This window comes from Aplysia californica, unplaced genomic scaffold, assembly GCF_000002075.1.
Source record: "Aplysia californica isolate F4 #8 unplaced genomic scaffold, AplCal3.0 scaffold00484, whole genome shotgun sequence".
NCBI lineage: Eukaryota > Metazoa > Mollusca > Gastropoda > Aplysiida > Aplysiidae > Aplysia > Aplysia californica.
Window position 1 is genome coordinate 315,771 of NW_004797754.1, and position 21,507 is coordinate 337,277.

Genomic DNA, 21,507 nt, shown 5'->3' on the forward strand with positions numbered 1-21,507 from the left:
TTTGAACCCTGCTTTTTTTTTAATTAACTCCGAAATAAACATATTTTCTGCTGTAGAAACTTACTTGACTTATATTCAATTTCACCTAAATCAAGCCTTTTTCTGCTAATTACTACTCCTCAGTTTTTGAAAGATCATAGCATGCAAGAGATTTCTGCTTCTGGATTTTGCTCAGGATTTTTGTAATACCATGCTCAAACAAAAGTTGAAAATTCATGAATATTCAAATATTATTCACTGCACAACTGATTGACATACCCCATGGAAGTTGTCAGTTAGCAACTATTTAGAGTTAGCAGATCCTTTAATATGATCATGCTACTGGTTTCTTTCTGCAGGGCAGCAGAGAAACATTTGGATGAAGGATCAAAGAGGAACTCAGAGTTACAGAAGAAGCTGGACGAATGTCAGGCTGAGGTTTCTGACCTGCGAGCAGAGCTTGAGGAGCACAAGGAGACGAAAAAGGCGTAAGTTAATAATTGAGACACTCGAGGCCTTTGGATGAGTATGATTTTCGGTAGTCCATGCCCCTCTCTTGCATATATCTATTGGTTGTATAAGATGAACAAAATTAAGAAAAATTATGAGGGATGACTGCCCGCTAGTTGTATGCTCTGTGGGCAAGGAGATTAAAAGTAATGGAGGATGCTCTGTGGACGGCACCGCACGCCTGATAGGAGCCCTCTCTCGTTGCGGAACTGTGGGCTACCTGCGCTCCGCGAATGCCCGACTCACGCACTGAAATCTTGATAAGAAAGAAGGTTTTATTCCGAGGTCCTTGAGATTAGGCAAGTCAATTAGTAAAAATGCCTTGCACCTGTGTTGTATTTAAGTGTAAGAACCGATATGATGCTGCAGTGGACCGAAGTTTTCTCAGTTAAATTGTTTTCCTTTTAAAAAATTTGAATGAAAGTGTTTTTATGCCCCCAGCAACACAATTTAGATCATACACATTCATAAGAAGCTGGCTCCGGCACTACCTGCCAAGGTCAACCCAGGCTGAAAGGGATAAAACACCCAGCAGAAAGACCGAGATACTCAATTTTTAAAAAGTATTCTTATTCTTATATATATATAATTATTATGTGAGTGTGTATGAACATATTATACATTTTAATTAAAGATATTGCTTTCCATTGTGTGTGCAAATTAGATGCTACTGTTGTGTAAATGTAGATATCTAGAAGCTCCTTTAGAATTTGAAATCAATACTCGACAACAATAATGATGAATATTTTCTATGTTAAAGAAACACCAAACCATATCAGATGAGGGGAGAAGGCAGGGTGGGGTGGATAAGAGTTGGAGTCTTGTTAGATAGAACTATACTCGGTTTAATTCTATTGTTGTAGTCTTCACCTAAGATCCCACAATCAATAATTCCGGTTCACTTAAGATTCTGCTGTTAAAAAAATAAACCAAACAAAGCAACAACAAATTTTACTACACAAGAGTCATCACTTAGAGATAAATTATCCCCCTCTGGAGTGTAATAAGGGACTAAAAACGCTGCTCTCCATATCATACTTTACTGAACAAAAAAACCCAACCCCTTCAAAGGTATTCCACGCTCATGCATGCGATCACACCTCCAAAGGTGCTGTTATCTCTTTTTTTTAAAATATTTGAAAGCATTGTGCGCTCCACTTTGTGAAAACCAGGAAACAAAATTATTGTAATCAATAATATTATTTTTTAATTGACCAAGACATACTGTTAGCAATCAGATAAAGCTGGCATCGACCCTCTTTTGTGTTTGCTATTCCTTACACATAAAGTTAGTTATGGCACACGCCTAGAATCATGCAATCATATCTTAAATTCAGTTTAAAAGTATAAATTTTTATCCATTTCTTATGATTAAATATTTCAGCATCTTGAAAGATTATCTTTATAATTTGGTATGTTTGATAATTTTATGTTACTCAGACAAGTTTTCTTCTTATTTTACACATCTTCTTGATTTTTAAACTAGATTATAACATAAAACTCTTAAAGAATTGAACAGTCCGTATCACACGCAGAATTTTTTTTTTTCTCCCTGTCATTATCCGTCAGCCCGTCAGTTGATCACAATCTCTCTCTCTCTCTTTCTCTGTCTGTCTGTCTGTCTGTCTGTCTGTCTGTCTGTCTGTCTGTCTGTCTGTCTGTCTGTCTGTCTGTCTGTCTGTCTGTCTGTCTGTCTGTCTGTCTGTCTGTCTGTCTGTCTGTCTGTCTGTCTGCCTGTCTGTCTGTCTGTCTCTCACTCTTTCTCTCTCTCTCTCTCTCTCTCTCTCTCTCTCTCTCTCTCTCTCTCTCTCTCTCTCTCTCTCTCTCTCTCTCTTTTATTTAATTTTTCCCATTCTCATTCGTCCCTTCCCAAAGCCCGCCCCTCCTCTTTCATCACAGCCCCATCCCCTCTTCTTTGCGTGCATTCCCCCACCCCACCCACCCCCACAACGTGGCCCAGCCCGATAAGATTCTATAAAAAGAAACGCCACAGTTCATGATTTAGCCCACAGTCAGCGGCCATATTTGATCCCCACGGCGGCGTACTGCTCGTGGCGCCGCGAAGAGAGAGAGGAGGCTCCATTAGTTCTAAACTCCTTGTTTGTGGGAAACTATGGCAAGTAAAGGTGCTAATAGGAAAAGGGTTTAGGTAAATAATTGATTTTACAGTTGGGATTTTAAAATGTTCATCACATTGCTTCATTATGATTTGTGTGTTGTGAATGGGAAAATTATTTATGAAGACCATCATAGCTGTAGGAATGTCAATTCTGACTTACTTCTCACACTGCTCTATGTGTGTGATACATGTGTTCGAAGCTGTTTGATAAAGACATTTTTTATGCAGGAGCAGCAAAGCTGTAGAAAGAACCTTTCACATGAACGTTTTTATCAGACCGTTTTTTAGATATTCATAACTAACCTAATAATATTAATGTACCGAGAGTCTTGTTATACTTAAATATATTTTTACTAGAGACAAGGAATAATGAGAAGGATGAGGCCTATAACAAAGTGCATCATCTACTACTCAAATTTTAATTCTCAGCCTCAGCTTTTCCTTTGAAGCTTTTACCTTTTGTTGTGGGACTTCGTCTATTTCTTCATTGCTCTTCTATGATTCTTTTGTAGGTAACTCTCTTTCATGAACCTCTCTTCTCAATGGCCATCTTTGTGTTTACATGCCTTACATTATATCAGTTACATTTTTGATAACAGGTGAGCTTGACTTGCAGGGCACTATTTGTGGGTCCAACTTCTTTACTGCCTTTTTACTGTTTCAGTCTTTTTCTCTTGCTTTAAGTGACCATGATGGTGTTGATGTAGGCTTACTGCTTACATCTACTGAAACAGCAACCCAGAAGCTTGGCCTATTTATTTTTCCTGCTCTACGCCTGCTTTGTCTTTTCAACAGGATTGAGAGTCAGAGAGATGAAGCTGTTCAGAACCTCATAGAAATGCAGGACTCCTTAGAAGATTATCAAAGAAGAACAAAGGAAAAAATTAAAAAGGTATTCATGTTCACCTTTTTTTGTTGTTAATGCAACGCGCTTTGTTTTTCTTTAACTTTAGCTCTGTCCTCAGATCAGCAGTATGCTAAGAGTTGAACCAAATTTTCTGAGCAGATAAACTTGAGCGACGTGGCTGACAGAAATAATAAATCATAGAGCAACTGTTTTGAAAAGGGTGTAGATATGTATTATTTTTTTTTTTTCTTAAATTTGCCCTTTTCATTCTTTTTTTTTTTTTTGGGGGGGGGGGAGTTCTTATTCTTTTTGAAGTAGTACATTTTGTCATTGCAAGTCATTGGGCAATGATTACTCTAAATAATTGTTTCAATGGTTGAAATAGTTGCATGTAATTAGTTTTCTGCAGAATTGGAAACTTGTCATAACATGAATGCTTGTTGAATAAGAAGTCTGGTTTTGAAAGTCTGGTTTGAAAAAAAGATTGTTGATATATTGTTGTCCCTTTTCCCTCCAGCTGGAGCAGAGTGAGGACCATCTGAGAGATGCCCTCGCCTCCGTCTCACAAGAGCGGGATGATCTACTTGAACAATTGGGTGATGTACAGACCTCTCTAGCTTCTCAAGAGGCTCAGATTAAGTGAGATATACTGTCTCATATGTTGCTATTTTTTTCATTCGTTTGCTCTTGATGTGTCTTTAAACACCCTTCTATACTACTGGTACTATTGTAGAGTTTTCCAATTTTCATTTATTTTAGATTAAATCTAAATAAGAACATGTTAGGCAATGTTACTGAGTACATCTGGGTAAATATGTGTTTGAAAATAGAAAAAAAATGTACTTACTTAGAGTCAAGTGTCCGCCTAAAAGCTCACAAGACTTCACAATTACTCCTCAGGCTGGTATGCTCCTCAGGCTGGTATGTTCTTTCCAAATTACCAGTTCAGTCTTCCCGTGCTCCTATGTCCATGTGCTTCTCTTTACTCAAACAAACAAAAACTCCCGGGGGACATAAGATATTGAAATACATTACGCACACATTTCTGTCTTTCACATAGTTACTGTATCTTATTGGTGGGGGAATGACGTGGAGTGTTTCTTTGTTATGTCCAATGTTTTCTTTGTACTGGTTGCTTTTTAAATAAATGTAGCCATAATTGTACTGAGTCACTATTAACTATTCCTGTGTCCCATTGTCATGTTTATTTTTATGCTAAGGTGACGTAGTTCATTTTACCTTGTTTGCTTTTTTCGATGTATCTTTGATCCATGAGGAAGTGAATGCTGTTTGTGGGTGATTGGCGGGTGCTGTGGTGTGGTCTGCTTCTTCTTACCTATCAAACATCTATCGTCTTTCTCTCTCCTTTTTTTGTGTTTGTTACTCTCTTGCAAAACCTCTGATCTTTGGCACTCATATGACCTTATTGTGTAGCTAAGGTGAAACCCTTACTAAAACAATGAATGCTGTTTTCTTTTCTTTCTTTGTCTAGTCGTTTGTTGCATGATGTGGAACTGGAGGATGCGAAGAAGCAAAAGGCGGAACAGGAGAACGAGAGTCTGCTGCGACAACTGGATCAGCTAACTGCTCAGCTCAGTGAGTTAACTTTGGGTACATTTGAGTAGGCTTAAGGGTTGATCTGTTCTGTCATTCTGCATTGGGACGCTTCTTCTCTTGGGGCTGTGTAATAGCAAAGATAGTACAAGACAAGATGGGCCACTCAGCCTAAAAAGTGTCCGCAGGAAGTATGCTCTTTGCTTCAGATGGCGCTGCAGTCTGTTTTGAAGCTCTCTTTCATTTTTCCAGAAAAAGAATAGGAATAGCACCTCCTTGCGTGCGCAGATCGACTGCTGTTCATCAGCAGTTCGGGTACGTTCAGTGCGGAGTTTTAGTTTTTTTATATTTTAATGACCTCTCGCCCTTCATTCTAAAGTCAAATTAAACGAAGAAAACCATCTCCATTTCCTCCAGAAGAGGTTTTTTGTCAGCGTAACCATTTTTAAAAAGCGTTCTTCCGAAATTTATCCCAAAACTTGCTAGTTTCACTTTGATTTTTTAAAACTCAAGTAGGATAACTCTGTTCGCAAAGAGTGCGCTTTTGTGAAGAAGGCGCCACCAAATTTTGAGGACACTTTTTTAATTGGCTCAAAGAGAGAAGTGGCCCATCTTGTCTTGTACTATCTTTGGTAATAGTGCTTTGTTTTTCACGTTTAGTTATCTAACTAGTTCCGTTTGACATTTTTGTTCTCTCCAATTATTTCCCTATACTAAATGCCTGTTACAGTGTCGACATGTTTCTCTCTGCACAAAACTAGTCCAGTTTGATTTTTTCTCGAAATGTATCCTTGAGACTTGTTACTGAAGGATTTTTTGTCATCAGAGTATGGCGTGGTATGAATTTTAACATTGTCTAAGATGTGTAACTGTGGATGGTTGGCAGGTGTTCTGATGTGGTTTGCTCCTTCTTTCCTATCAAACATCTATCATCCTTATCTCTCTTCCTTCTTCTCTTTCAATGTTACGCTCTAGTACCACCTCTATTCTTCGGCACTTATTTGACCTATTTGTGTTGCAAGTCCCGTAAAACTCTTACTAAAACTTAAAGAAAAGCCTTTAATGTTCATCAGGCATATGACTTAGTTGTAAAAGCAGTGCTGTTATACTCTTACTATAACACCATCTACCACCTAGTGGGTTGGAGGATGTATAAAGGGACTAATAAAGCCGCTGTCCTTTCTGCAGGAGGTGAAATCCCTCTGATGACGAAATGTCACACATTGATAGGGTGCATGATGCAGATGAAATCTGAAAGTGCGTGTTTAACACTTATAGTACCGAAGGCTCGTATAGTGAAAAGTACTTCAAGTACCGCACCAGTTTAGAACTCTGAAGCCATGGTAGAATTTTTTAAAAACCTTCACAGCACAAGAAACATCCTTTGAAGATTCACAGAGGTTCATCAACCGCTCAGCTGTCAAATAGAGTGACTTTCTTTGGTATTTACCATGTACTTCAGTACAGTAGGTCTGTTAGTTGTTTACTATGTTTAGTGTGCCTGGTCGAGTCGGTGACTGCCGCCAGCGGTAATGAGCGCATACTGGGACCCAGTCGCCCGATGGTACTAAAAGTGTTAACAAAGCTGATTTTGACGAGTACAGTAGTGCTTGATCAAGGCTGCTGTTGGCAGCTATACTACACTTATTTACTTTTTACTTTATCTGTCCTCTTGTACATTCAGGGCGTGGAGGGGAGAGAGAGCTTTTTGTCTCTAACAAGTTGGATGGCCTGGCTGGATGGAATGTTGTGTTTTCAGGGTATCCTTCACACCCTCAATCCAGGTCCTTCTTGATCTTCCTCTTGCCTTGTACACTGATATTTTTTTGTAGTTTGGTTTGCTGGCAAGCTGGTGAGGTGCCATACGTGTCAGATTTTCAAACCACCTGATCATTTGCTTCTGAATGTAGTGGAGGACAGGTGTTGTTCCCATAATTTCTGTGATCTTGTTGTTTCTGATCATGTCCCGTCTGGCATTGGTAGGTCAAGGTAGGGATGAAGATAGGCTTAATGAGCTTGGCTTTGGTCTCAATGGGGATGCTAAGATGTTTGAGGTGTGTGGCATGCTGGTAGCTGACGCTGCTAGCCTTTTGTACTCTCGTCTCGATTTCTCCATTCTATACAGAGGATTAAATCTAGCCAACAAAGAGATTCTTGTTCTCCCACTATTTTAAAGCGAAAAATAGTGGGATAAAAGCCTTAGCCTCTATGCTTCTCCAATTTGACCATTTCTTTTTTCATTTTTCAAGTGATTATAGTTCTTTCAGCTTAAGTAGGTTATTCATCATTTTAGATTTTAACATTTATTTGTTTTAGATGACTTTGAGAAAGAATCCAAGAAAAGTGAATCAATGAGGCAGGAAAAACTGCTCCTTGAAAAAGAACTTTCCGGACATCGGGTTGTGGCTCAAGATGTGGCAGAACTGCTGGCTTTGTTTCAAAAAAAGCAAAATAAAAACACACAGGTGGGTGAATTTCAACATCTGTTTTTGTTTCTCTTGTACGTAGTAAATGAAACGTGAAATTTGTATTGAGAAGAGTTTTGTTCTTATGATTTACTGAGTTTTGAAAGATTTGGCAAGTGGTAGGAAGATGGCTAGGTGTGGTCTGCCCCTTAATACGTCTATTTAATTTTGTATATACGTTTACTCCATTCTGTTTTTGGGGGCAAGGTGGTCGTTTTCATCTGATAAAACAAGTGGTTGGATCTATAGCATTCGTCGTAGAAGTTTCCAGATTGGTTTGAGCCGTGTGTGTAGCCATCTTAGCAGCTCTATCAGTTTCTTTCCCAAATCACCAAGTGATGCAAGTGATTGTTGGGGGCTCCTGGATGGTTGCGTTGTTTTTCTTTCGTATCTAACCTATTACTTTCCTTCCTTTGTTTCTGTCTCTGTCTGTCTTGCTTTTTCTGCAGCACTAAATGACCATTACTGAGTCAATGTGCTTCTCTTTACTAAAAAAGGATAGCACCCCCCCCCCCCCCTTATCTAACTGACTTATGCCTTCTTTTGTCCATTATTCTCATCATTGGATCATGTATGTCTTTTTTATTCTTTGCCAGTAGTTGGCGGGCGCTCTGGTTTCGTTTGCTCCATCTTTTCCATCATTTTCGTTCTTACCTCTGCTTCTTTTCTTTTATGTTAATCTCTAGTAGTAACACCTCTAATCTTCAGCACTTTTCTTACCTATGTGTGTTGCAAGTGGGGTAACAATCTTACTAAGTGGGTGGTTGATGGGTGCTCTGGTGTGGTTTTCTCCTTCTGTCGTATAAACCATCTATCGTCCTTATCTCTCCTCCTCCTTTTTTTGTGAAACATCTATTCTTCGGCACTTATATGACCTTATTGTGTTTCAATCGCAGTAAAACTTTTACTAAAACTTTAAAAATCTCTCTAAAATAAAATGTGCCACCTGTATGTGCTCGCAGAATGACAGTGGGAATGACAGCATCCAGACCTTCGCAGGCGTGTCCCAGCGTGATGCGTTGCTGTACGATGCTTGTCTCAACGCTGCAGCTGCTGAGCTCAACAAAAACAATAATGGTTTGGACAGTGTTGCAAGTGCACTTGTGGGAGTGAACACTAACAACAATGGCTTTGGCTGTGAAGGTTCATCGATGATTGGAGAACTCAGGTATAGTTTTGTGGGATATTTTATTCTTGTAACCAGCTGTTTTTTGTTTATATTAATGTTCGCTTTGAATGTCTTGTATAAATTAGGTATGGCAGTGTGTGTGGTTGGGAAGTGCTGTAAAAGGGCTCTGCTCTTTATTTCTTTTGAATATTTCCTTTGCTTTTATCCGTTCCCGTGGAAATGTGGGTTTTCCTGAAAAGTGAGTGTAAATGACAAACATACTTTCGAAGAGAAAAGGAACAATTTTATTGCTTTCACCTGAGGAATTTCTGGTTTCTGTGGCATGTACACTGCCTGCTGAGGACAACTAGAGAGGTTTCACGAACATTATGTAAAAAACAGCCTAACACCGAATCACACAATATTACAGACCATGTCATCACTGGATTTTGAACGAAGGCTATTATGTTTAGCTCAATGACGCTGTCACCTTAAAGGTGTCACCAAAATTTTGTTTGTGAAAATGAACTCATCACGGCTGTTAAAACCCCACTACAAGTGGTACTTTAGTTGGTGGCCGAGCAACGGTGTGACCTTCTCTTCTTAAATTTAGGTTCGTGTTATTTTTCCAACATTTCTCTTTTCCATTTTAAAAAGTATTTTAGCCCAGTTAGGAAATGAAGAAACATACAGAAGATTCGCATTTTCAAAAACTGCACAAACTTTGCAAAAAGTGTGGTGACAGAACACTGTCTGGCAAGCAGAAGGCTCAGAGAATACGACCCCTGCAGTGTTTTAAATTTGTATTGGACATTCTCTTAGCCTTTGGTGTTAACCTTACAATGGGCTCACTGACAGAACATTAAAAAACCATCTGCACAGTTTGGGTGGACAAGATAAGACATAATATAAAGAAACATTGCTATTAGGGCTCTATAACCGCCTGGTTTTTCTGAAACTACTCTTGATGCTTGTTTTCACACTAGTTTACACCTCCCACGTATGAGTTTACACCTCCCACGTATGAGTTTACACCTCCCACGTATGAGTTTACACCTCCCACGTATGAGTTTACACCTCCCACGTATGAACACTGAACCCGGTAAAGTAGCACCACCATACCTTTCCTATTGTTCTTGGTGTAGTTCTGAACCACTATTGTTTGCTAGAGGCAGCGACACACAAAATAAACATACAGCTAAGTGAGCAATCAGAGGAAGACTTGAAAGGAATTTCATTGTTACTACGTGCATATGGCAAAAACTGGAGTCGTGAGGAGGAACTAAATGGGGAGATTAGACATTTTGAAGGTTGCGTTGTATTTCCTGACTCTGAAGAAGAAGGAATTAACTGTCAAAAACAATTGGCGGAGAAAGAAGACAGGTTGTCTAAGTTAGAGCATAAACCCTTTAGCCCTAGGACTAGCCCTATCTGTTCTCATTTTGACCCCATACTTGACTCACACAACATCACTCCGCAGGCATATCACAGCCACTTTTTCATTCGCAATCACTGCCACAAATACATCATGAGTCCCATTTATAAATACCTCACTGCATTTATTGTAAAAGAAACAGTAGAAAACACCTACAGCCAAAACATAGTTGACACCGCTTACATACTCAGAGAAAAATTCAATCAATTAAACAATGCATTCAGGGGCGTTCACGTCCACATCTCACTCGGCCAACTAGTGTTAAAAGACAGACTACTACTCATTGACTGTTGTGATGCAACCTCAGCACCTCATGTCAAATCAGGAACTATTATCCAACATACCGCAGACAAAGAAAAAAAGGTGATACTGCAATCCACTCTTCATTACTCCAAAACCATGGACTTTACCCAAAAACAACAAAGTGAATTTTGATACTTGACCATTTCTGGTGTATTTTATGTAAATTTGAAGAATTTTGGGGGTTTTGTTTAACCCCCAAGTTCATTTTAAAATATGAGCCCCTTTTTGGAACGCTATATATATTTATCGTTATTTCATACTATTTTGCGTCTTTCTCAGTGAGTGCAGAAGTTCTATCTTCTTCCAGACGCGCAAAATAAAATGATGGCAAAGTCACTGTCGGCGTATTGTGGGAGTTTAATTGTCCTAAAGAGGAAGTGAACAATGCTGTGAGTGGGACACAGGGATTTCCCCTGGCCACGAGTTCATGACCCAGCGACCGGGGTCAGATTACAAGATGCGGCACGCTGGCTGCCTGCGAACTAAAGTACCGTTTCATAACAGCCACGTCTCACGTACCCCAAATGACTTGTGAAATGTTCGAAAAGTGGATGTAACCTCTTGTACAGCTTTCATGTATAAAGGTATCTTATGTGTTCAAGAAATCAGTTGATTCTGTCCATTCTCAGAACACTCTTCTGTAACATGGATGGTGAAATCCAGCGTCTGCGATGTGATCTGAAGTCGCGAGACTCTGACGATCGCACATACCAGAACCTGCGTGAGGAGCTTAAAATCCTGATGGACAAAGTGGAGGGAGGTAAGAATGTCCTCTTTCATTGGTGCCATTTTTTTTTTGGGGGGGGGGGGGGGGGGTTGTCTTAAACAAAAAAAAACAAATTGGACAATTTTTCTGCAGTTTCAACATTTTTAATGTAGTGTCTATACTTGAGCATTTTGTCACACTCAAACTCAGGTTGCTTGTGTAAGATAAAGAAAGCTCTAAGACATGCTGATGGCCATTTTGCCTTAGAAAAAATTATGATATCTGACAGAAATAACAAGTAAATTGGAAAAAAATTGGATCTACATTGTCTTTGCTTTGGGGAAACTGGGATCTGATTTGCAGTTGGAGAGTATTATTACTTGTAGACTCTTATGTCTGTCTTTTGTGTCTGTCTGATCTCATGTTTTGTTGGAGTACTGCTTGAATGTTATATGTCAACATAATCTTTCAGACAAAAACACTGACTCACCTTCAGCTGCCATCATTTAGTGTCTTGTGTGGAGCTGACTTTGGCGGTAATGGTTCGCCATACCTCTCTTTCAATTGAGGCCCTCATGAATGATTTATTGTTCATTGTGATGTTAGTTGCCCAGGTCTGCCGTCGTAAGGGAAAATGACGAATGGTCCTGCGCAGGTAGCGAGGCAAATTTTTCAAGAGAGGCAAAAACAGTTTTCACTTTATAACTCTTCTATTTTTCACTCTTTTAAGCTGTAATTCACCAGATATCTGATTGAGGTGTTCATAAAGCAGTTTCTAAAGTTTGAATGGTTTAGGTTAAAAAGTAGCAAAGTTATTCGACATTCGTCGTTCTCCCTTACACTGCGCACCCACAGGTGAGCCTTGCGATGTAAACGAAAACGACGAATGGTACGGTTCGTCGTTCTCCCTTACACTTGTGAACGTTTATGGGCGGAGGCGATGGTCAATTGTGACGCATTATTGACAGTAATGACTGTGTACTGGTTACTACAAATAAAAACAAGACGTATACAAACTAGCACGTATAAAGTTAGATGTTTGTTATATCCCAACTGTAACTCGGTAAACATCCTTCGTTTCCCTTCCTCGCTTGGTTAAATACTACACAGTCAGTGTACAAATCAGATGTGCACACATTTTCAACAGCTTGATTTAATTAAAACTGTTTCATTCAGAACCAAGGTTTGGTCTCCACGATATCTCTTTATTGTATTCTCTTCAGAAGCGAGTTTTACTTTTATTTTTTGCTAATTGCAAAATTTTCCCTGCACGACCAAAGGGATCACCAATGTTACAATGTCAATAATACGATAAGATCGTTGCAAAGTCGAACAAACTTTCACGTGAGAAATATAACAATCTGAAAAGACTGTATCACAATCGCTTTCAGGAGAGGTAATGCAACGCTTTGTATTTAATAAAGGATTCAGTTGATCGGATCGGAAAACATACCACAAAGTAGAGATCGACATGGACAGTTTGAATCTGCAAGACATTATTATACTCGATCGTAACGTCCATCAAGTCATAAAAAATCGTAAAGCAAGACTAAGTGTCGCCACAATACGTCCACTTTTTAAGTTGGACAAAGAAATGTACTCTTATAACGCAGTGTCATTAATTGTTTGGTAATTCTATAATGATGTCCACCAGTGACACGTGTTAGACAAATTGTGGCACTAAAACCATCGTTGGGATTTGGAATGCCAAATGACTGGACAGCAAACTAACATGACGTTAGTCTGTGAACATCTGGCGGACACTAATATGCAGTGCTAATAAATTTCTCCCTAAATGCTTTTTTGACCCTCCCATCTCCACCCCTTTCCCCCTGTTCCCATCCGTTTTCCCCTCTCTCCCGCCTGCTCTTGTCAATTCACACCATCAGCATAGACCTAATACGGGAAGACAGACAGAAAGACACACTAAGTAATACGTCCTTATATACCTGGTTGACGGTACTCCGGGGGAAGGGGTGGTGGAGTGTTTGTTTACAAAAAACCTAGTATGTTTGTACTGACGCAACAGTGATCAATTGTCATTCGTCACCCTTGCAGTATTTGCCCGACAGCAGAGACCAGGGGACAATGCTGAACGAGCAGTGATCCTTGACCGATCGACCATTCGTCGTTCTTCCTTACACCGAGCTCTGGCTCGGAGCTCGCCAGTGTAAGGGAAAACGACGAACTCTCAATTACGCAACAACGGATTAGGATATGACAAAAAAATTTACACCATCAGATGAAGAATTAAATACTATATGAAATATGTAAAAATTGAAAAAATCGAAAAATTTTGACCATTCGTTCCCTTACGACGGCAGAGGTGTTCAAGCTATGTATGAATCTTGTGTGTCGGCGTCCAACTTTTCTTCTCGTCAATTTTTCCAGTGAAACTTTGTTGTTTCAACCCTTTTTTTCTGTATACACCCCCCGGGAATTTCATTCGTTACCTCCTTATTGTCACCTTATTGTGTAATCTATTCTAACTTGACTTGCTAGATAAATAATGTCTGTATGTGTGTGGTTGCTGAACAGGCATGCAGAGGAACCAAGAGCTGGAGTGCCTGGTAGTGAACCTAGAAGATGACAAGAAGAACTTGGAGGCCAAGCTGGATGATGCCTTGCGGGCTCTAGAAGACCGGGATCGCCAAATTCAGTGCCTGGACACACGGCTCAACGAGCGCAACCGACAGGTCATCTGTCTACAGGAGGACATCAGCGACAAAGCTCAGAGAATCAGCTCACTAGAGAAGGAGGTGCGTTGAGAGTAGTTTGAGTTTGAGTGAATATTTAAAGAAAATAATTTTTAGTATAGTTTTTTAGCTGTTGACAGACTTTGTACTAGTATTGACGGCCATCCCTAGAGTGTGGTTGGCGGGTGCTTTGGTGTGGTTTGCTCCTGCTTTTTTAAAAATCGAACCTTTATCGTCCTTATCTCTCTTCCTCTTTCTTTGTTTTTGTTATTCTCTTGTAACACTTCTAATCTTCAGCTTTTAGTGGGTGGTTGGCAGGTGCTCTGGTGTCGTTTGCTCCTTCTTTCGCATCGAACATCTATAATCCTTATCTCCCCTTCTTCTTTTTTATGTTTGTTACTCTCTTGTAACATCTCTAATCCTCTGGCGCTCATATGACCTTATGCAGTTGCGAGCGCCGTAAAACCTCCTACTAAAACTACTAAACTTCAGCGCTTATATGACTTTATTATGTTTCAAGTACTATGAAACTCTTACTAAAAATAAAACAAACTAAGAAGGCAGAACAATGACTTCAGTCAAAAGTATGCATTAATCTCCAAGGCCCAATGGCTGAAGACCGTGGTCATTGAACTTGCATCTATTGCATGCCACAGGGAAAAGCCTATTCGTTACACTGCATATTCTTGTGTGGAAAGACGCTTTGAAAAAATTCAGATCAAATAAGTAGGAAGAAAGTATAAACATGTTGTTTAAAAGTGTTTAAGCCTCTAAGTGCTAAGCTATTTTTACCATTACTTCCCTTCAGTGCTGGGTTTATTTTAGAAAAATGTCAATTTTCAACATGCTTATAAAAAAAGCTCATCTCTTTCTTATTTATCATAATTTCTAATTACAGTAAGAATAAAAAATGTGTCTCATTAAATAATGAACTACCCCTATGTCAGGTCAGATGTGGTTTTTTATGATGTTGTTGTTGTTGGTATCAAAATCCTCATCATTTTTAGTTCAGCCTGCTTGGAGATCAGCAGGAATATCGATGTCCCCTTCTGGGCTTAGCCTCGCTAGATCTACGACACAATATCCCCATCATTCACACATAGATCTCAGTCTTTTATTTGAGGACCTAATCCTTCAAACTCTTTATCGCTGTCGCTCGATTCCAGAAAAATATTGGGTAAATCTGTGTCTAAATCTGCTGACGAATCCGATATTTTGAAAACTGTAAACAATATCCCAGAAAATTGCTGATAAAGAACTCCAAACCGATCCCGGACTGCGAAATGCACGGCCAGCGGCACTAATAAACGTTGCACTAGTGGGCTGTAGTCACCAGCAGTTTAAAAAATAGCTATTCTCATGTCAGCGGTATAGTTTCTACACTCATGTCGGATCACGACCATGCGCGCGGAAGGGAGGTATGAGTCATCACGACCAGTAGTGGTCGTGATTCGCACGCAGAGGGTTAAATTACATAGTTTTGGGATTGTCGAAAAAGGATGGTTAAATTAACCACTGAGTAGACAACTGTGTACAGATCTGCCATCTTTCAGATTCACATTGCCTTTTGCTTCCTGTTTACAAAAAATGTACCATCCGAAACATTGTGTATGTGTGTGTTGATGAATTTGTGTACGTGCATGTATTTGCCATATCTCAACCAATTTCTCTTTGTGATCTTTTTCTGGTACAAAATTAGCATCGATCTTATTGAAAGTGTCTTGTCATGGACAAACACCATATGAGTGATGGGTAGGGCCTTGTTTATTTTTGGTAGTATCCGATTAAATCATCACAGTTTGGACAAACTTTAAGCACTGTTAACTGCATGGCAGAAAGACTTCTCAGCGCAAGAGTTTGTGAACATTTCATTGACTCTTGGTAATATTATGTTTGGTATTTGTCTGGCAAGTTAGGCAGTTGTTGCACAGAGATTTTATTGTTCAGATAACATTGAGTGTTTCTGTTTTTTTCAGATCAGAGAGTTTAAGAAGAGGATTGATGATTTAACGACTGCAGACGTGAGCAATGAGTTAGAGATGGCTATGGAGAGGATCAAGGAACTGGAAGAAGTCCTATCCTGCAAAGAAAGTGCCATCTGTGAGCTGCAGGTAAATTGTCTCTCTCACTTAGATTTATTATAGTATCCTTTCTATAAAGATGAAGTACACATACTATATGCATGAATATATTGTCACTGTAGGGTTCTAATCAGCTAACCCAAAAAATGCAGGGTCCGCCCTGGGATCTAAACTGTTGAAATGTGTATAATAGCCTTGTTTTTTAGTATTTTCACTGTTCTGTAAACTTGACAGAAACCGAGTCAGCCGCTTAGAATTCTGCAGCAACAATGTATGATATTATAACTATTTGAATCTACTGGGGGGGGGGGGGGGGGCTTTAAAATGGTCAAAGAAATTGGATATCAGGGTAGTGTATGTATGCATGGGGCTCATTTTATATTGTATCATCTGTTCTGTTTCAGGATATATATGAAAACTGGGTAGATACTCTCCAGGTCACTGAGTTTTTAGTAATTTGAATCTTGACTTTGTTTCTAGATGAAGGTGTCCAACCTGCAGAAAGATATGAAGGCAGCTCAGACCAAGTATGAGAAGAAGATCTCCTGTCTTTGTGACCAGGTGCAGGAGTACCAGAGACAAGTGGAAGTGGTGAGGGACTTATTTTCTTTGAGAAAGTGGGTTTGCATGTGGATGTTTTCATTTCAAGAATTTGTTTGTATGCATGTCTATTTTTTTATGTCTTATCTGCGTGTGTACCATTGTGTTTGTCAGTCTCTCTCAGTCTGTTTATTACTATAACTTCTTTTTATTGTTATAATTTTCCTGAGCTTCAGCTATCAAATCCTATCAAATATCTATGACTCCTTATCTCTCCTCCTTATTTTCTTTGATTGTAAATCTCTAGTAAAATGTCTAATCTTCGACTCATGAATAACCTTTTTGTGTTGCTTCTGCCACAAATGACCAATGGCTACCTTAGAATAACCATTTTTTATCTAACATTTTAGGCCTTTTGAGTTACTAAAGCCTTGAGGTCAAAAATCAGATGTTCTGTCTGCTCTATCAAAATCAGAAAATAATTCGGAGTCATTATTAAAATATTCAAAGAACTGCATTCGAACAAGCTGGACATGGTGTGAAACTCAAAATTTTTTACATCAAGTTTCTCTAAACAAGTTTCTGAGCAGATACAACTTTGTCATTCTAAGGTAGGGTAATGTTGTGCCTATATATCTTTTATTGACTCAAACAAATAAACAAACATAGAAGTAGATAGCTGGTAGATGATCTGATGTGGTCTACATCTTCTAATGCTTTTCAGATAAAGTATTGTCTTAAGATTTATTCAGATTGAATGTGGGTGGTTGGCGGGTGCTCTGGTGTGGTTTGCTTCTTCTTTCCTGTCAAACATCTGTCATCCTTATCTCCCCTTCTTCTTTTTTGTGTTTTTTACTCTCTTGTAACAGCTCTAATCTTCTGGCACTCATATGACCTTATGCAGTTGCAAGTGCCGTAAAACCTCTACTAAAACTAAAACTAATCAGATGGAAATGTCGCTGTCACCGTGCCGACTCACCAAACACGGCAACTTGATAAACATATACATGAATAAAAGTACTTATAGATAAATCAGTTGATAAACAAAGAAATGAATGAATTGGAATGTTTTCTTTAATTTTTTGTTTGCCACCAACTTCTTTCTCTTTCCCCAGATGTCGGAGGAAAATGAAACTGTACGACAGAAGCACAGCTGCTGTAGCAAAGCCCAAGATGACATGCGACGCACTATCCGCAGCAAAGAGGACTGTATCAAACAGTTGGAGTCAGAAATTGAGGAACTCAAGATTGTGAGTATATGGGATCGTCATGATGGAGATGTACTGTCATGGTTTTTAGTCAAAGGGACTATAAGTTGAGCTTTACTGAGAATTTTATAAATGTTAATCCATCCTTTTGATCAACAGTTGAGCAGCCCAGTTATGGTGTACACACTTTTTGGTACTTGTTTTTAGTCAAAGGGACTATAAGTTGAGCTTTACTGAGAATTTTATAAATGTTAATCCATCCTTTTGATCAACAGTTGAACAGCCTAGTTATGGTGTACACACTTTTTGGTACTGACATGACCAAATTGTGTGGATGGCACCTTAAAACATGTAATCAAATGAAACCAAACTCTCCTTTGTGGTTTCAGACGCTGGAGGAGAAAGAGAAACTGAGCGTGAAGCTTCTGGAGAGCTGTCAGGACAAGCTGTTCAAGAGCAATGAGCAAGTGCAGCAGCTAGAGAGTGCACTGATGATGTGCAAGAACGAGGTCTGCAAACACCTGCAGACCATGGAGGAGATCAAGAACCACTTTGAGTACGAGTGCACTCAGAAGGACAATTGTGTACGTTCTTGATTGATTGCAGTTGATTTTTCAATGTATTTTGCCTCAGATCTGGCACTTGAGGATGGCGATACCTGTTTACCATAACCATATACCAGTAATTTAAAAATGATTTGGATTGTAAATATGTAAGACAATGATAAAAATCAGTTCGGGATTAAACTGATTTGATCATAAAAGACTTTTTACAAGGTGCACCAACAGGGATTCCCTGCTGAGCGCCTTATCACATCGGGGTCACGGGGTCAGCTACCTTTTGCCGCTCTGTCGGGGCTGACTTAATTTTTGGTACTTTTTAACCGTACGTTTTAGGTGTATCTTTGTACCTATAGTAATTATCATTAAATGCACTCATAGCATAGATTTCTGCTTTTGTGACTTAAAAAAGAACGGGCATTATATCTTGTGTTGTTATTTTGTTGGGCGCTCTTGAAATAAGCTTTGCTAAACTGTGATTTGTTTTAACAAGTGTTGATGAAAAAAAATCAATATAAAAAAATCAGCACGACAAAACGTGTCCAGCTTTTAGAATATGAACAACATAACATAGATGTAAGTAGTACTATCTAAAAACTCTATCTGCGCAGATGATAGAAAGCTGTACTTCTGCACCTTAATCCATCTTGCACTCATTATGCTGAGAAGTGTTGTATGACACTGCAGTTCTTCCATTTACAACTTTATATGTCTGTTTGTTTTAGTAGAGGTTTTACGGCGCTCGCAACTGCATAAGGTCATATGAGCACCAGAAGATTAGAGGTGTTACAAGAGAGTAACTAACATAAAAAAGAAGAAGGGGAGATAAGGACGATAGATGTTTGATAGGAAAGAAGAAGCAAACCACACGAGAGCACCCGCCAACCACCCACTTTATATGTCTAATGCAGTCCTGAATATATATATACACATATTTATACAAATCATTTTAAAATAAAATGTATATCCTTGTCTCTCAACGAATCGACTGAGTGCCATAGTGCCATAATTGTTGGCCTGAAAGGCCGTGCTCCTTACCGAGAAAATCATAATGTCAGTTGAGAAATAGAGTAATTTTCTTGCCCTTCCAAGCGTGACTGCTAAGACATTTTATGTCGGCATCGACTCCAAAATGGAGAAACCTTTCCAAATTTTCATAATGATCCCTATCTGTGGCCAAAGCAAAGACAACAGTGTTTCTCTGGCAATGTGGATTTTCCAGGTTGGCAATTTGTAGAGTCATCTTAAGGGAGTTTTTGCCATGGTCACCCCCTACTTTCACTCAGACTTCATCGTCGTGTATATTGCCCATCATGCCACGTCAAAATATTATTTTTGTCGTAGGCGTCTAAAAGATAATCAACCTATGTCGGCAACTTTACTACCCTTGCCAAATGCTCTTTAGACTCTGTCCCTTTCTGGCTAATAAAATACTTCTGTTCTACTTGGACAAAATCTGGCACTATCTCTCTGGAAAAGTCCCTAACGGATGTCTCACTTTCCAGGAGGATTCTTGCCTTCTTCAGATGTTTTCTTTGGTTTCTTCCCAGACGCCAACTGAGCCCAAGTGCCTCGAACATGCACAGAGTTTGTTGTTTAGTCAATTTTAATTGCTGAGCTCCCTTTTGTTTTATTGTAGATTACCTGTCTTCGGCACATGAGAACTGTCTTTAGTTCAGAAGCAAATTGCTTGTCCAGGGCTTCTGGTGATTTGCCTGACATTTTCATTCTGGCTTCTGATAGCCATCGAGTCCTCTTCCGTTTGGTAGGTGTCTTTGCTGCAGAAGACTTTTTTCTAAGTACTATAGTTTTCTGCTGTACTAGGAGTTGTCCTTTCGTTTTGCAAGAGAAGGCGCTGTGATTTGGATCTTGGAATAATTTTCTCTTTACAAAATGTGTGAGGAGCTGTTCTTCTGTTTTTGAAAGAGGCTTAGGGACTGGTTTTTGAAACAAAGTATATCTCTGCTCATGTCTTTACACAGTTTTTTTTTTTTTTATATGATCTCTTATCTTTTCTAGTTTTATGCAGGCTGCCACAGATACGATACAATTCATGAACAAATGCAAAGTGTCTTTCTCTTGTGTGTTCCATGGTAAAGTAGGAGTCAAAGGAGTAATACTGAGCGTATTTTGTCAAAAAATGCAGATGTGCATCTTTCTTCTCCTATAACTCGACTATTACTATTTTCGCATATATAGGATTTCACATGGTGAAAGACATGCAATTCGTCGTCTGTTTAACACATATTTTGGAGAGATCTGTCGTGCCGATGTTAATTAAACAAGCATTTATTCATACGTATGTAACTAAAAATAGGCCGAATGGGGTACTCTACAAATACTTATCTAGAACAAACACTAAGGCGCAGAAAATAACCACTCCCTACGAAGAATAAATCTCGAAACACTTAAGCTTTACATACATCAGTGTAATGGTATGCTGTGTGGGATGGGGAGGAAGTTTTATCGTTTTAAAAGATAACAAAAATGCGAACTTCTTAACCGACACGGGCGAAGTTGCTTCAGGGCTTATTAACCCCGTGACCTGGAGATGTGAAGCGCCAGCGGGCCACTGAGTCACGCGAACTGAAAGTAACTGAATCGGGAGAAAAGTAACACTACACAGTGTTTTTGGCCATCTCTGTAATAATGTAAGTTTCTTGCCCCTAACCAAACAAAGCATCATCGCTCCCAACATCATTTGTTTCCCAAAATGATTTTCAACAGATCAAGCAACTGAATGAGAGCTTGCGTAGGACCAAAGAAGATCTGGAGTGTAAGGTGGATGAGGTGTCTGGCCTGGAGCACACTGTCATGACACTCAAGTGTAAGATAGAACAGCTGTTCAACTCGCTGAAAGAGTCGGAGAACAACAACGCTTGTCTTACAGAGAAGGTCAGACTTTTTTTTTTACATCATATCTTTGTTGGAGATAGCATCAGGAACCTTTGACTTCCTTTGTTGTGTTGTCATTATCCTGATCTTTATCTTCGTGGATGGTTGGCGGGTGGTGGGTGTTCTGGTTTGTGTGGTTTGCTCTGTCTTTTGTGTCAAACACGTATCATCCTCTACTCTCCTTTTTTTTTGTGTTTGTCTCTCCCGTGACACCTGTAATCTTCGGCTTTTAAATTACCTAAATGTGTTGCAAGTGCTGTGAAACTCTTTAACTAAAATTAACTAAAAAGAAATGATTTTTATCTTCTTTTTCACCTCACACAGCACTGAGGTGGTGCTGATTATTCACCACCACCCCCCCTCCCCACACACACACACAATACACTAGCCAAATGAGTAGTAATTCAGACTAAAAAATAATGTCAAGCAAGTGACATTGACCCCTGCTGTAAATGGGTGGTTACAGGGGTCTGTCATTTAGCAACAAACACAATTACCCTA

General features: G+C 39.3%; 1 protein-coding gene across 3 annotated transcripts in view; it reads left to right on the plus strand.

Moving 5' to 3' along the window:
* The window catches only part of LOC101864248 (coiled-coil domain-containing protein 18), a 61,216-nt gene that overhangs the window by 15,384 nt on the left and 24,325 nt on the right, over positions 1-21,507 (plus strand). For all 3 annotated transcript variants that reach the window (XM_005105652.2, XM_005105654.2, XM_005105653.2), the window contains exons 5-17: positions 339-467; positions 3,404-3,500; positions 3,973-4,094; positions 4,948-5,051; positions 7,326-7,474; positions 8,437-8,642; positions 10,950-11,080; positions 13,565-13,785; positions 15,699-15,833; positions 16,284-16,394; positions 17,459-17,593; positions 17,941-18,135; positions 20,839-21,006. In XM_005105652.2, coding sequence (XP_005105709.1) covers positions 339-467; positions 3,404-3,500; positions 3,973-4,094; positions 4,948-5,051; positions 7,326-7,474; positions 8,437-8,642; positions 10,950-11,080; positions 13,565-13,785; positions 15,699-15,833; positions 16,284-16,394; positions 17,459-17,593; positions 17,941-18,135; positions 20,839-21,006 — 1,903 coding nt within the window. The remainder of the gene's footprint in view (positions 1-338; positions 468-3,403; positions 3,501-3,972; positions 4,095-4,947; positions 5,052-7,325; positions 7,475-8,436; positions 8,643-10,949; positions 11,081-13,564; positions 13,786-15,698; positions 15,834-16,283; positions 16,395-17,458; positions 17,594-17,940; positions 18,136-20,838; positions 21,007-21,507) is intronic.